Source organism: Diabrotica undecimpunctata, chromosome 5 (genome assembly GCF_040954645.1).
Source record: "Diabrotica undecimpunctata isolate CICGRU chromosome 5, icDiaUnde3, whole genome shotgun sequence".
NCBI lineage: Eukaryota > Metazoa > Arthropoda > Insecta > Coleoptera > Chrysomelidae > Diabrotica > Diabrotica undecimpunctata.
In genome coordinates, this window is record NC_092807.1 from 46,219,565 (window position 1) to 46,234,467 (window position 14,903).

General features: G+C 32.0%; 1 protein-coding gene across 8 annotated transcripts in view; it reads left to right on the forward strand.

Annotated features, from left to right (window-relative positions):
• LOC140441291 (uncharacterized) overlaps positions 1 to 14,903 on the forward strand; it is a 345,941-nt gene that overhangs the window by 229,440 nt on the left and 101,598 nt on the right. The window contains exon 1 of one of the 8 annotated variants that reach the window (XM_072531918.1): positions 7,996 to 8,087. The exons of the other annotated variants lie outside the window; for them this stretch is intronic. Within the exon in view, the coding sequence (XP_072388019.1) occupies positions 8,083 to 8,087 (5 nt within the window). The 5' untranslated portion in view covers positions 7,996 to 8,082. Of the gene's footprint in view, positions 1 to 7,995; positions 8,088 to 14,903 lie in introns of those variants that run through there. 8 annotated transcript variants of the gene reach the window in all.

Below are 14,903 nucleotides of genomic sequence, written 5' to 3' on the forward strand. Positions count from 1 at the left end.
GAGCAATAAACGATCAAGGGCGGTATGCAGTATCGATTACTAGAGCTTAACCTTAAAACCTATAGCATGAAATTTTAGTTTTGAGTTTTGGCAACAAATGAGAGGCATTTGAAATATGCTTAAAAAACGCTGGATTTAAACATTCACACAATAAACGATCTAAAACATTTAAAACATTTTTTCAATTACACTAGTACGGTTTTCAAAAGAACAAAACTTCTGCAATAAATTACACCCAAAACCGTCTTCTTAAATATTTTTTCCGTGACGTGTGATCGTTTCTAAAGTAAAACATTAAATTCTGCGTTTTTTATTCATATTTCAAATGCCTCATATTACCACAACTAAAAATTGAAATTTTATGTCATAGGTTTTAAAGATTGATCTTTAAAATTAGAAATGTTAGTACAACTGGTCAATGAAAGTGATCAATTTTATTGATCTCAAGAGAATCATAAAAAATGGCAAAAATCGCGCCACGTTAATTTATTTAACACCTTTATAAAAACTGAGGTTATTTTAGGTAAAATACAAAAACTGCATACGAAAGCTGCACTCTTTGCCTTTAAAACGCATCTTGTTTTTGTCGATAGGATATTTTAATCAAAAGATATCGAATTTTTACCGTCGAGCTGATATAAATTTTATTGAACATTGATTTCGCGCAAGTAACTGACATGCAAAATCGACGGTTGCTTCGAGCGTTGTTTCTAAGAGAACGGTATATTTTACACAAAAAATGCTTATAAACATTTTTGTTTAAAATTATCTCAACTACATTTTTTATTTGAAACATTTTTTTTTACTGTGTACAGATTCTTGGTAAATCGATTTTTTTGCGTTTTTACCCCCCATTAGGGCGGGTTTAGGGGGAAGCCCGAAGGTTAAAGTGGTAAACTTTTTTGCATCTTTTTCGGGGTTCCAAAATTAATATTCTCTACAAAATTCAGCTTGTTCGTATAATTTTTAGGGGTCAACTCTCTGACGATTGGATTATTTTTGATATTTGTTAAATCATTAAATACGATAAAATGTGTAGTTCTAAATTTATTTCTATACACAGTTAAAGTAAAAACCAAATGAATTCGGATAAATGCGAATTTTTAGATAAGTAAAAAAGTAACGAAAATTAGAATTTTACACACATAAAACTTTTTTAGATCTTCGATTTCGATCTGAATCACTGTGGAAATCCTGTTATCCATTCAAAAATTCTTAAAATTGTTACGTAGTATTTTGAAAAAGTTTTGGCGGGAGTCCAAATCTGAACAGAACTCGGTGTTTCGTCATTTATTCGTCACTATTAGAATGTTTGCTATTTTGGGTACTTGAAACATAGTTTTTTTTGAGTGGGAATATTTTTTTTGGAGTGGATACCTTTATATTATAATTATTTTCCGAAACTAAAAACTTCCAAAAAGTCCACTAAGTTCACAAAGGTTTAAACATTAATATAAATTAATTCGTAAAAAGTATTTACAAGTATTTAAAAGTCTACTAATATGTTAGACTTCGGAATCCTTTTAAATACTTTTTCCGTCGACCGTCCATTTATGATCAATTTTAACACCCATAAAATCATTGATTAATGACCCCTATTAATGAATGATTTTCTATTAATGAACGATTTTATTATAGGCAACACAACATACATTGCTTGCATAAATTAATTAAACGCTCTGTGATTAGCAGTGACCTGTGGTGTAGGCAACCAAACATATACCTATTTATATTCCCACTAAAAAATTAATTTAAAATGAAGTAGCCGCTGTTAGTACTATCTGTCATTGTATGTCATTATTTACTTTATTGTTTAAAATTCTGTGTATTTGGAAAATCAAAGGATGGATATTGACGAAGAGTTTAATTTAACTCCACCAGAATTTAACTTCTTCTATCACAGAATTTACAGAGGTCCAAGAAGACTTAATGTTTACTATAATAAAACTACCACTAAGGAAACTTTGAATAAAGTCAATGAAAGCTGAAAAAATTGTTGTTTATCGTTAAGTAAATAAATATTTAAACTAAGATATCTTTATTTCTGAAAAGTACGGTCGACGGAAAAGTTTTGTAACGAACTCGTGAATTAAAATGGCGATTAACAATCTCGAACATTATATCTCAATTGTTAATCGCCCTTATTAATACACTTGTTGGTTAAATAACTATTACACTCTTTATATGGAACATTTATTTATTTTAATTGTATATTTTCGCACCTACTTTGCCACTTGCATGAACAAAGGTACCTTTGTAACATAAAAGAAGAACGAATGATAAAACAGCTAGAACTCAATAAATTGAAAATTCTAACAGACAGCAGAGCAGGTTGAATACTTTTTCCATTATGGAACATATTTTCCAACTGCTACATTAATAAATATATATAATATAATAATAAATTGCAGGTGTTCCAGCAGCGAAGATGAACAAAACAACAGTATTTTTGAAACTGAACAAAATTCCTGAACGAAATTTAAGTAAAAAAATGAGTTAATTAAGTACTGCTATACGAGTACAGGGACTGGAATTTATATTGCCACCACTACTCTGTTTAACTTCTATACAGGGTGTTTCAAAAAGGTCTGTCATAAATTAAATCACGCATTCCGGGGATAAAAATAAATTAATTGGATCCAACTTACCTTAGTACAAAAGTGTACACAAAAAAAGTTACAGCCCTTTGAAGTTACATAATAAAAATTGTTTTTTTGCATTATCTCCTAAACTACTTGACATTTTGTAATAAAAATGGACACGTTACTTTCTTGTTATGAAAGCATTTTTCATAAAAAAGAAACAACAAAATCTAAGTGCACAGAAAAATTTTAAGGGGGTGTGCAGCCCCAAATCTCCCCAAACTTTTAAGTACGTTCAAATCAAATGAATTTTGTGGCATCATTAGTTTAACACATTATTTTTAAAACTTTTTTGCCTCTTATCACTTTTTCGAAAAACTAGTTTTTTCCTAGTTGGCCATAAAATTACAATTAGTTTCTACGGATACAATAATTACAAACAGTTCCATCAATAATAGTCCATAATTTGAAGCTATCATTTATTGTGTGAATAAGATTAATATTAAAAATTTTGATATTTTGATATTACAATGTCGTACACATTTCAGGAAATAACAGATATGCATTTAACTTTGGGAAAGTTGGATCAAATTAAATTATGATTTCAATAATTTATCGGGAATATCGTAAGTGAATGTCAAGGAAATAGTGCAACAGCCGCAAGGCGTTATGCAGACGTTGACCACCAACTATACTAGCGTATTTCTATTATTATTAAGGAGTAAAACAAGCGACTTAACAATATATTAAAGCAAGAATTGTAACCAAATTAAAAGATAACTGGGCACATTAAAGGCAGCAAAACATTTTAACATAAGCAGAATCACAGTTTTTCTATTAATAAAAAATGGAGGGAACTAGAAACTCTCAAAACAAAGCGAGAGTCTGGAAGACCAAAACTTGTAGTCAAAAGGAACTATGAAATTTTCTTCTTTAGGGAGCTCTTCCCAAACCTTCCTGAGAGCCACAGCTCTTCAGCATTTTGAGGCATAAAGTTACGCCGATACAACCGTTTTTCAATAACCCCCCACAAATTCTCGATTGGGTTTAAATCTGGACTGTAGCTGGGCCATGGTAAGGTTTCGATGTTGTTATTCTGGTTTATTATATTTGCAGTGTGAACACAATTATATTTGCAGTATCATTTTCTGGATACAACTGTTCTACACTGGGAAACATGATGTTTTCTAAAATATTCAGGTAAGTCTGCCCAATAAACCCGCCATCAATACGCTATACCATCAACATATAGATGATTAAATCTATTATTATCTGGTCTATACACCACAATTTTGCCCTTTTTAGAAGATTGAAAAATTTTCTCATCTGTAAATATTACCCTATCCCAAAAATCTTGGTTCTGTATCTGATGGTTCAAAGCAAATATAAGTCTTGATTGCTTCTGTTATGGTGTAAGAGCTTCTTTTTTGCTACAGTTCGGTACCTAAGACGCGATGCTTTAATTCTGCGCCAAGTTGTTGTCTTTCTTCCCGGAAACTGTGACTTAATTCTTGCAGTTTTCGCATCTTCTGATCTCTCTAAAAGCATACCATCTTCATGAGCGGTAGATATTTTTGGCTCCCACCTGCCACACCTGTCAGTACATCAAAGGATACCGCTTTTTCCTACGGTCCACAAAATTTTTCCATTCCCAACCGTAGCCTATTCTGCTTTTTACCAACTTAACTCAGTTGTTTGATTTATAAAGGCAAAAATTTATGGTCAGCTATTGTACGGGAAGGTCGCGTGTTATGCTTCGTGAAAAACCATGTGACTATATAGTAAATAATATTTCTAAAATAATTACGATTTATAAGCAGTATAGGTAGATTAACTTCGTGTCTAAGACTTTTATTGCCATCACAAATTTAACAAATTTATTTAAACAACACAGGCGATAAAAACACCTGATAAAATTATTCAAAGATTTATGATCGCAGCTAATAAATTTTTTTATGAAGTATACCGTATAATATTTTAGGTTGCTAAATAAAATCAATGTCTCGTGGGAATAAAGCCATATGATCGCGCTGAAGTATGTACTTTGACGCCATACCGTATTTTAATGGCTTCTCCGCAAATTAATAACCGACTTGTTCTAGACACCGTCTATACACCGACATACGTCTATTCCAGTAAATGTGATTACGTTTTAATAAATAATTTGTTTACTATATTATTCTGCTTTTTATGGTAAGCTATCATATTGTTTGTTTTGTAAATAATTGGGTTCAAAATAAGTGAAAGAATAACGAAATATACGGGAATGGAAGATATTTTCAAAACACCCAGGACAATTATTCACAAACAACCAAGCAAAAGTACATATATTATATTCGAAAAAATCAGACTTATTATTTTTAAGTGTGTACGAATAAAAAATAGACGAACTTAATATTCCGAATGCTTACAAATGTTGATAAAAGTAAAATATATATGTGAAAACAAAAGTAAACGTGTACAAAAATGTTAAGAGAATTAAAGAAAATCCTATTGGACAGGCTATTAAGAAAATAATTGAGTGTAAAGGCTTGTCAGCAGCCTTCCGATCCGACTACGATCATACAGCCGGACGACTGTATGACAAGGGAATTAACTCTGTCTTGGAAACACCGCAGGTCACACCTCCTGTCCGTCGCGTGATCAATCCTACACCCACCCGTCTTAGTTATCGCCCCGATCGGCGATCATACACCGATGTTGCAGTCTTTTCTTTTTCTTGCAGCTAGACGTTCAGTTATTTGATGTTCAATTTTTGCGTTTTGTTGGTTTCTTAAAACTTAGATTACGATGCCATGATAATAAATTCATTTTTTCTTTGAATGAATTCTTCTCATAAATTCAATTTTACGTATTTTACCTGAAGGCGGTAACATTACCACAAAAAACCTCTGCTTTGCTCCTAAACTGAGATAAAAGCAGAATATTAAAAATTTAAAGTCTCACCTAACAAACAGCTTATCTAATACACTACAAAATAATAATAATACTATTTTTTCTAAAAATATCTGTTTTATCTGCTACCCTAATAGAAATCGCACTTTTCGACATTGTAGGGTTCTCCTGCATTTCAGTTTTAAATATATTTCTGATCATTTCCTTCGTTTTAACGTAAAAATGTCCCTTTTCTGGTCTTTTTTGTTAGGTGGACTGAGGGTTACATTAATTTCAAGGAGTTCGTCCGCTGTATCAGTGTTTGATATTTCTTGTAATATTTATCTTCAATACCTTAAGATAATTGATTAAGAAAAGCTCAAAATAGCCGAGAGATCAAGAACAATCATACAAAACGTACGCGTGCATACATAAGTACAAAAATTACTACGCATGGCATGGAAAAGTAGAAGATTAAGAACAATCGTGCGAACGCACGCATACGTAAGTATAAAAATTACTAAGCATGGAACTGTGAATACAGGAATCAAAAAAGAAATATTGGGAAGAAAAGATATCTCTCTGGAAAATAACATTATGAGACAAAAACATATCGAAAGAAATTAAAAGACGAATCTATAATTTCGTAAGAAAAAGTATTACGTGTGTGACCTTAAAAGAGCACAATATAAAAAACAGAGCTGTCGTATCGCCACATATCAGAATAACAATACCGATGTCCACGGAGAACGTTTTATATATATACAGTCATATTTATTCACAGTTCGAGCCTCACCATTCCCCACCCCTCATACGTATGTTGTGGTTTCCCAATCATCAGGAGGACTTTGTGAGACTCGAAGTCAAAAGAAACAAACCGTTTACCTAGCAGTTGTTATCAAATAATGTACCAATGTACAGTTGTAACGACCTCTGTACATGTTATTATTACCTCGATACATATATCATAACTTTATACAAATAGTAATCCAGCCGATTCGAGACGAAAATTTTTATTATAAAAATCTCTTCTTTGTCGGATCGTTACTCACACGGGGTACCCCAGGTCTTTAGAAATAATAAGCAATTCTTTGTAAAGACAATAAAGCCGACTTTACTTAGTAACACGGCATTTACTCAAAACACACATACACACACACGCACACACACATACAACAAATTAACCTTATATATCATATACATGTCAGTGAATAATGATCATCCAAGTCATACAATAAAATAAACAAAAAACAAAAAGATTAGATCACAAACCTGACCGGTTGTTTGAGCGAGATAGATGCACTTTTAAAAAGTCAAAGAGTAAAATTGTAAAATTGTACCCTAGGTCGTGATGATCTATAAATAACGACAAAAACACAATAGTACGGATAAAAATTTAGCTTTTCGACGGGCTGACTGGAAGCTGAGTATCATTAAAATAAAAAAGTTTTATAAGTAAACCAAACAGCAAAAATAAATAAAATGCTCCGATTTGATAGATAACATAAAGTTAAAAAAAAAATCGGTTGCCTGTAAAGTCGGTTTTACGGGCGAAGATTTTACGTGACAACGTCTTTTTCTCGGTAGAATATTTATTGATATGAATATTATTAAATTGCACAATAGGAACAAGGAATTGAATGAAAATAAGAATTGCACAAATTTTAACTATAGAAATATAGTTTGTTTACTAAAACATTGTACATGTAAACTTAAACTTAACTAATTTCCAACGCGCCTAATTCTCTAGTGCTGCGCGCGCAGCGGACCGATCATGTTTGAGTGGGAGAGAGACGCAAGGCATTCGCCGGTCCGGCGGGCCTCTCTCTCGTTCGGTGACTCATCGTAACAGACGTGAGCGGGCGTTACACTTTTTCATGAGTGACTCCGAGCCACAACCTAATTTAAGACGTTGTCACGTCAAAAGTGTGCTTCGTGATCTCTTGGGTCTCCATTCCAGTATGCGCTTTATCCATCTGTTATCTGTCATTCGAGCCACGTGACCTGCCAAGTTCCATTTCAGTTGGATTGACGATCTAGAACGTTGCCATAGGAATTTGATTCAAGAGGCACAATATCGAAACAGATGGACAATTATGATGAAGATCTATGTCCAGCAGTGGACAAGCGAAGATTGCATGGTGTGCTTCATGAATTTCATTTACATGACTTTTCACAGTTAATTTCATAAAGAGTTTTCAATGTTGTTCTGTCACATACAAAGAAACAGGTGGTTCTATAACTATGTTTCTAAAAAACCATCAATGCTATTAATACAAACTTTTATTGCCAAAATAATTAGTATTATAAATATTTTGTATCCAATTTAATAAAGATGTTTATAAACACTTTTTACTGTTCATTTTTCCTGTTAAGTTTAACAAATATATTTTTCACATAGACGCGGCAATATATCAATAAGAGACAGTCTGCAAAACATGCAAACACAATTTATTTGTGATATGTTTGCTTTATCTACATAATTAATGACAAATTTGGTCATAAAGTTGTTGATGGTTTACTCTAAAATTCTAATAATCTTTAGTTTAGTGTTTGGAGTTGCTAGTGTGATATTATATGGAGATAGTAGGTTCCTAGTATCTACTTTGGTAATGAATATTGCAATATGCTGTGAGTACAAATGATATTACAATTTTTATAAAAAAACTGCTCTTAATTAACTGTACTATTAATTTTTTTACGAAATAAGGACTTTTAATTTTTGCTCATGCTCGAAAATCTAATTTTTTTCAAATGCTTAATCTTTTCTTGGCGGCTTCTTTCTAAAGTTTCCACCAGATTTATTGAACATTGTTTTCAGTCCATTGTTACTCCGACGCAATTTATTATTGTCCCATTCAGTCAGCTATCGTGTATGTTTTTATAAATTTTAAACAATGTCTCTTTGTTCTTGTCCTCCACTCCATTCTTGTTCTCCTCTCGAACTTTAATTTTAACAGAAATATTACCATTTTTGTTACATGTTACATGTAACGTTTTCTCTCATATATTTCATTTTTGCTGATACAAACTGTTTATTTGTTACTATATGTACAAACTGTGACTGTTTATTTTAGTTTTATTTGAAATCTAAATAATGTTACTTGTTTTAAGATTTCTTTTCAAATTTTGCTAATTTTAAATTGTTTTTAATTTTTGTCAAAATCTTATAAACTGCAGATTATAAATAATCAATCTTTTTTCCTTTTTGTCCTTTTTTTTCAATTAACTGATTTAAACTCCAATAATGCACTATACGCCATTAAATGACCTCTTGGAGTGTAATTTGGGTTCCTCCTACTCTCTACTTCACTTTTGGACTTAAGGTCAGGGTTGCTTTTATTGGGGGGTGAAAGCCATCCTTACTCGTGGGTTAAAAAAAATACGGAAATGAATACTTTTTCAATAATTTAATTTGTTCGAAGTTGTAGACCCAGTAGAAGCAGAGGTATAGCTCATAAAAAGTAGGTTCTTGTTTCTCAAATTCCAAATCAAATATTACAACGTGAAATAACAGAAAAATGAAGCATTTTCGGATCCACCCAACAAAACTTTTTTAAAGTGTTTAAAAAATATTTATTTTTGTTTTTTACAAGTTTTTGGCATCATTTCTAAGCGAGTTACGCTCAAAATTAAGTTGGCCCCATTCACCCCCCAATTAGCACCCCAAAAGAAATTAGTCATTACTGTTAGGTTCTAATGGCTTATTCTAAAAAAACTTGGTTTTAAAGTAATTTTTTTTAATTTTGAAAACAATTCCTTTGTAAAACAGAAATTGGTTAAAATATGGCTGTTCAAAGTTTGCATAAACTTGTGATTAGTGACTCCTCGTTCAAGCCCGTTCAACTACAACCCTTTCAAAAATAAGGGTTAATTAAAAAAGCAATTCAAATGATCTTATTGCCATTAAAAAACCTACAAAATGGTTTTTGAAGCACTTTATAACTTACAAGCTAACCTCTTTAAGTTAAGGCTCATGAGTAAAAAACCAATCATATATTTAAGAGATATCAAAAGGCGTATACTGGAGCATTGCATATAATGACCCACAATTTGTAGATCATGTAGTATTTTCAGATTAAGCATTATTTTATTTAAAAGGAACTGTTAACAGGTAAAACTGTAGGTACTGTAGGTCAGATACCAATCCTCATTGGATGACGGAGGCCCATACTCAAGTATCCTGAAAAAGTTAACGTCTGGGCAGAGTCCATTTTTCAAACACACAACATTGTGAGTCCATTGTGAAATTATTCCAGTTGTTGATGCTTTATATCCAGATAACCAAAATACACAAGCACCTAGTAATATGATATGGTTTCAACAAGACGACGCATCACCACATTATGGGGGGGAAGTGCATGATTATTTAGATAATATTTTCCACAACGGATGATAGGTAGAAGAGAATTTATAGTGTGGCCAGCAAGATCTCCTGATCTAATACTCTTTGACTTTTTACTTTTGGGGTTATCTTAAATCTAAAGTAGACTTAAATAGGTCTATTAATGTCGAACATTTGAAAGAAAGAATTCCCAATGAGGCAACACTAATTCGCCCATAAAAATTAACTGAATGTTTGATGAATTTAGAAACCGTCTTAGTTATTGCCAGTAAGCCAACGGCATGCACTTTGAACATTTGATTTAAATTTTAAATGTATTGTATTAATTATTTCAGCTAATTGAAATTTAAAAATTGATTAGTCCAGTCCTTTTAATAAAATTATAGATTTAAAATTTTTGATATAACATTTGTCTGTATTAACAAATCAATTATTTACGACTACAAGTATTATACATTTTTGTAATCGTCTATTATTGTGAAATGTAAAAATGAAGAGAAAAATAATAATATGTTGTTCCATTAAAAAAAAAACAACTTGTGACCGCATTTACACGAAAGTGATAACTTCATTAGTATATTCAATTGTAGCGTAAGACATTTAAAAATAAAAATTGTGAAAGCATTTTGTTAAAATACTGTTAGACCTAAAATTATTGAATTTACTCCAACATAAACGTCCTCACTCTGTAATATGATGTTATTGTCAAAATAACGTATTGTAAGCGAATAAATGCCAATAAATGATCGTCGGTTAGGATTCCATTAAAATTCGTCTCATTTCTATTAGTAAACTAATGACACAACTATCATACCAATTTTTGTTGTTGCAAGTTATAATCACGTTCGTTCCATTTCCTCAGTTCGTCCCTGATCATTACGGATAAGGATATTTAGAAACAATTTTATACTTATTAATTGTAAAAATAGTACTGCCGTTATAAGTCATTTAAAATCACGAACAAAATAAAAACAGTTTTGTATTATTAAATGATAAATTCGTATAAAATTAACTTCGACGTTTACCACACTGGGAATACCAATTTAGTTCGCATTGTATTTCTTTTAATTAAAATACAACTCTTATTATTATTAATAAGAAATCACGGATGATCTGCAAACAAGCTAGAATGGAAGCTCATATAATTCAATGTCTATTCAGCTTTTAGGGTAATATTGAATGTTGCACTAAACTCATTTTTCAAAACCCGACTATTTGTCGGGTTTTGCAGGTATTTTTTGTGTAAATCTGTACAATTGCATTCTTTTAAATCTCGTGAATTATATTTAATCATTATAAATATGAAATATTTACAGTGAGGATCTACAACCTTAAAAATATTTATAATAGATTCAAGGACAAAAACTAGCGAAATTAGTAATCAACAACGAATTATCTGATAAATTTCCTGGCGTAGCTCACCTATTATCCAGTACACATTCAGCGGAATGCTTAGAAATATATTTTTTAACAGCTAGATATAATTACAATGTTAATCAAGGTTGTTTTTAAAAAATTATTAAAATATTTCGGCCTATTTATTTATATTATATTGTTACGATTTGCTCAAATGCATGTTTTTACAATTTATTAGATCTTATCTTTACTTGAGCTTACCTTTACAGAACAAATATATTTTAATACGATATCTCAGGGCTCTTTTACTATTTAACGAAAAACATGACTTCAAACTATGTTTTATAGTTGCCCTACACTATACACGATAATCAGAATAATGAAAAATCAAGCATACATCCAATCATACACCCAAAATTATTAATAATTTTATACCCAAACCCAAATAAAAAATTAAATGAACTTATATCCAAATCAAAAACCTCTTATTCTATTCTTTCATTTACTTTTTTAGTGACTCAACATTTTGTAATTTACTTTAACTTTAATTTTTAATTAAAAATACAAGCGATTAAAAATAAATAACTCAAATTTAAATCCCCAAAATACCTCCAATTCTTGTAAGGTCAAATTACTCCTCTCTTACACTTTCATATTTTCAATACCCCCTTAATGTTTTGTCGTTACTATATATATATATATATATATATATATATATATATATATATATATATATATAGATATAGTTACACTTCTTGAAAATTAACTTTATTCAACACCAACAATATGACAATACAATACAATATATGACTGACAACTATATAATTATAATTTTTTGACGTTTCAAACTTCACTATCTTTTTCGTCAACGGACTTTTCCTATGTGGGATAAATCTTTCGTAACACAGCTTGAAAGATTTATCCCACATAGGAAAAGTCCTCTTAAAACCATCACCATTAGACGTTCAAACGTAGCTGGAGCATTACACAGACCAAATGGTAGAACCTGAAACCTGTAGAAACTACGGCCAGTTGAAAAAGCAGTTTTGTCTCGATCATCCGGATGTACTTCTACTTGCCAGTAGCCACTTTTTACATCTAGGGTAGAAAACCATTTAGCTTCTGATAGAGTGTTTAGTGTGTCATCTATTCGTGGCAACGGATAAGTGTCTTTTTGTGTAACCTGGTTTAATCTTCTGTAGTCTACACAAAAGCGAGTAGATCCATCTTTCTTAGTTACTAAGACTACTGGTGAACACCAGGGGCCCGAAGCTTCTTCGATAATATCAGCATTTATCATGTCTTGTATTATGTTTTCAACTTCCTTTTGTCTAGCAAATGGCAATCTCCGTGGCGCTTGACGAATTGATCTTGCATATTCAGTATAAATTCTATGTTGAACTAAACTAGTACGCCCTGTAGATTTCTCGGATTCAAAAATGTCGTAGTTTTCATTAATAAATTCGTTAATTTTGTTTAATTCTTTGGTTGTTAAGTGGTCAACATTTTTGATTAGTTGTTTCACTAGGCTAGCGTCAACTGGGTTACTAGAAGCTGTATTCTTTTTTAAATATTTTTCGCACTTGCTTATTTTTTCTATTGGTGTACAGAATGCTATTTGTTGTTCTTTCTTCAATTTAAAAGGCTTTTTAGACAAATTAGCAACCCTTACTGGAATCATCTCATCTACATTAATATGACATCTGGCTATCAAAATTCCATCACTAACTAGTTCATCGCTTTCCACAACGCCGAAATGTAGACCTTCAGGTTTTTGACTCAGTCTCGCCAGGATGATACTTTCAGAATTTTGAGGAATTTCGGTATTCTCGCTCACTATAACTCTTACTTGAGGTACCGATTCTTCCAAATTTAGGACAATTTCTTCATTTTCAATTAACAACATTTTATTTTGAAGATCTATGATAAATTTGTTCTGCATAATATCCATCCCAAGAACGCATTCGTCTTTAATATCGGCTACAAGGAAAATGTGTTTTATCGAGGTGTTACCAATCAGTATGGTTGCCATTATCTCTCCATGAATTGGAATAGTGTGGCCTGAAGCTGTTTCAAGAACTAAGTTTGTTTTAGTGGGTTGTAGTTTCTCATTCAGAAATCCGGTTCGAATAAAGGATCTGGTTGCACCGGTATCAATAATAAAGGTGCATTTTTGATTAATAAATATATAGTACTTAAGTAATAAATTCTGTTCATTTTTATGTAAAGTAAAAGTGTGAATTTGGGGGCTTTTATTAGATACAGCCGACGCCCGCCCCTTAGTGTCGACTTTTATTCGTTTCCCTGGCTATTGTTTGCGTATTTGTGGTCAGTTGTGAGAGATCGATTTCTTAGAGACCTATCTCTACTAGTATTTCTAATAGGACTATGTGATGGGCTTCTGGATGTCGATCTAGGCGACCTACTAGCCTCATTCTTTGGATGTTCTCTCCTTGTTTGAGATCGGCTTCTGCAATTGTTTTGAAAATGTCTTATTCTCCCGCAATTAAAACATCTTCTGTTTTCATTTCGAGGTTTTTGTTGAAGATTTTGCAGTATGTTTAAAATTTGGGATAAAATAGGTTGTTGGTTATCTGCGGTTGTGATTTCTTCATTTTCTTGAAATCTTATTTCTCTTAATTTTGGGCGAGATCTGGAAATGCTTTTTGCCGCTTCATACTCCTGGGCTGAGACTAGTGCTCCATTTAGCGATTTGTGATGTTGTAATCGGAGAGCTTGTTGCATTTCAACATCCTGTAGTCCATCTATGAATGCCTGTATTCCAATTTGTTCCAGAAAATCTTTAGGTGCCTGAGGGTATGCCAAGTGCAATAATCTTTTAGTGTCGGCTTCAAATTCTTGCAGGCTTTCGTTATGTTTTTGATATCGAATTTTTAGCTGACTTTGGAAAACCTGCTTTAGATGCTGTTTACCAGATCTTGTCTCTAAAGCTTCAACGAGAGAGGTATAACTGGGTGCATCTTGGGGAAGGAATTGCAAAACGGTTGCTGCCTGTCCTCGAAGCGACACCACCAAAGAAGCTGCCATTTCTTTTTCATTCCAGCCATTTGCTCTAGCTGCAGCTTCAAATTGAAAACGATAAGTTTCCCATGCTGTCTGACCATCGAATGTGGGTGGTTTTAAAAATTTACTAGTTCTAATTGTACCTGGTTCAATTATGGAAGGTGATGAAGCTGTTTGTTTAGATTCGACGTTAGTTACTGAAACATTAGGTAAAGAAGCTTGTGTATTAATCTTTTTTTCTAACTCAACTATTTGTATTTGTAAATTAGATTTCAAATCATTTTGTTGTTGTTCTATTTTATTTTCAAAATTGTTTTGTTTTTCTTCTAACTTATCTATTCTACTAGTGATTTGACTTATCTCTAACTGAAAATTTTCGTGAATTTTGGATAAACCATCTATGATTTCTACCTCTATTTTTTTACGCCTCTCCTTCTACTCTTCATCTTCTTGCCTACGCTTCTCATTTTCCGCTTTCTCTTCTTGTCTACGCTTCTCTTCATCTTCTTTCATTTTTAAAAACCATGCAGGGGGTCCGGACGTATCCATTTCTTTGTCAAACTCAGTGGATGTTGTATTTACCATTAACAACTGCTAAATATTTCTTTATCCCACCGCTTTCACCAATGTTACACTTCTTGAAAATTAACTTTATTCAACACCAACAATATGACAATACAATATAACTAACTGACAACTATATAATTATAATTTTTTGACGT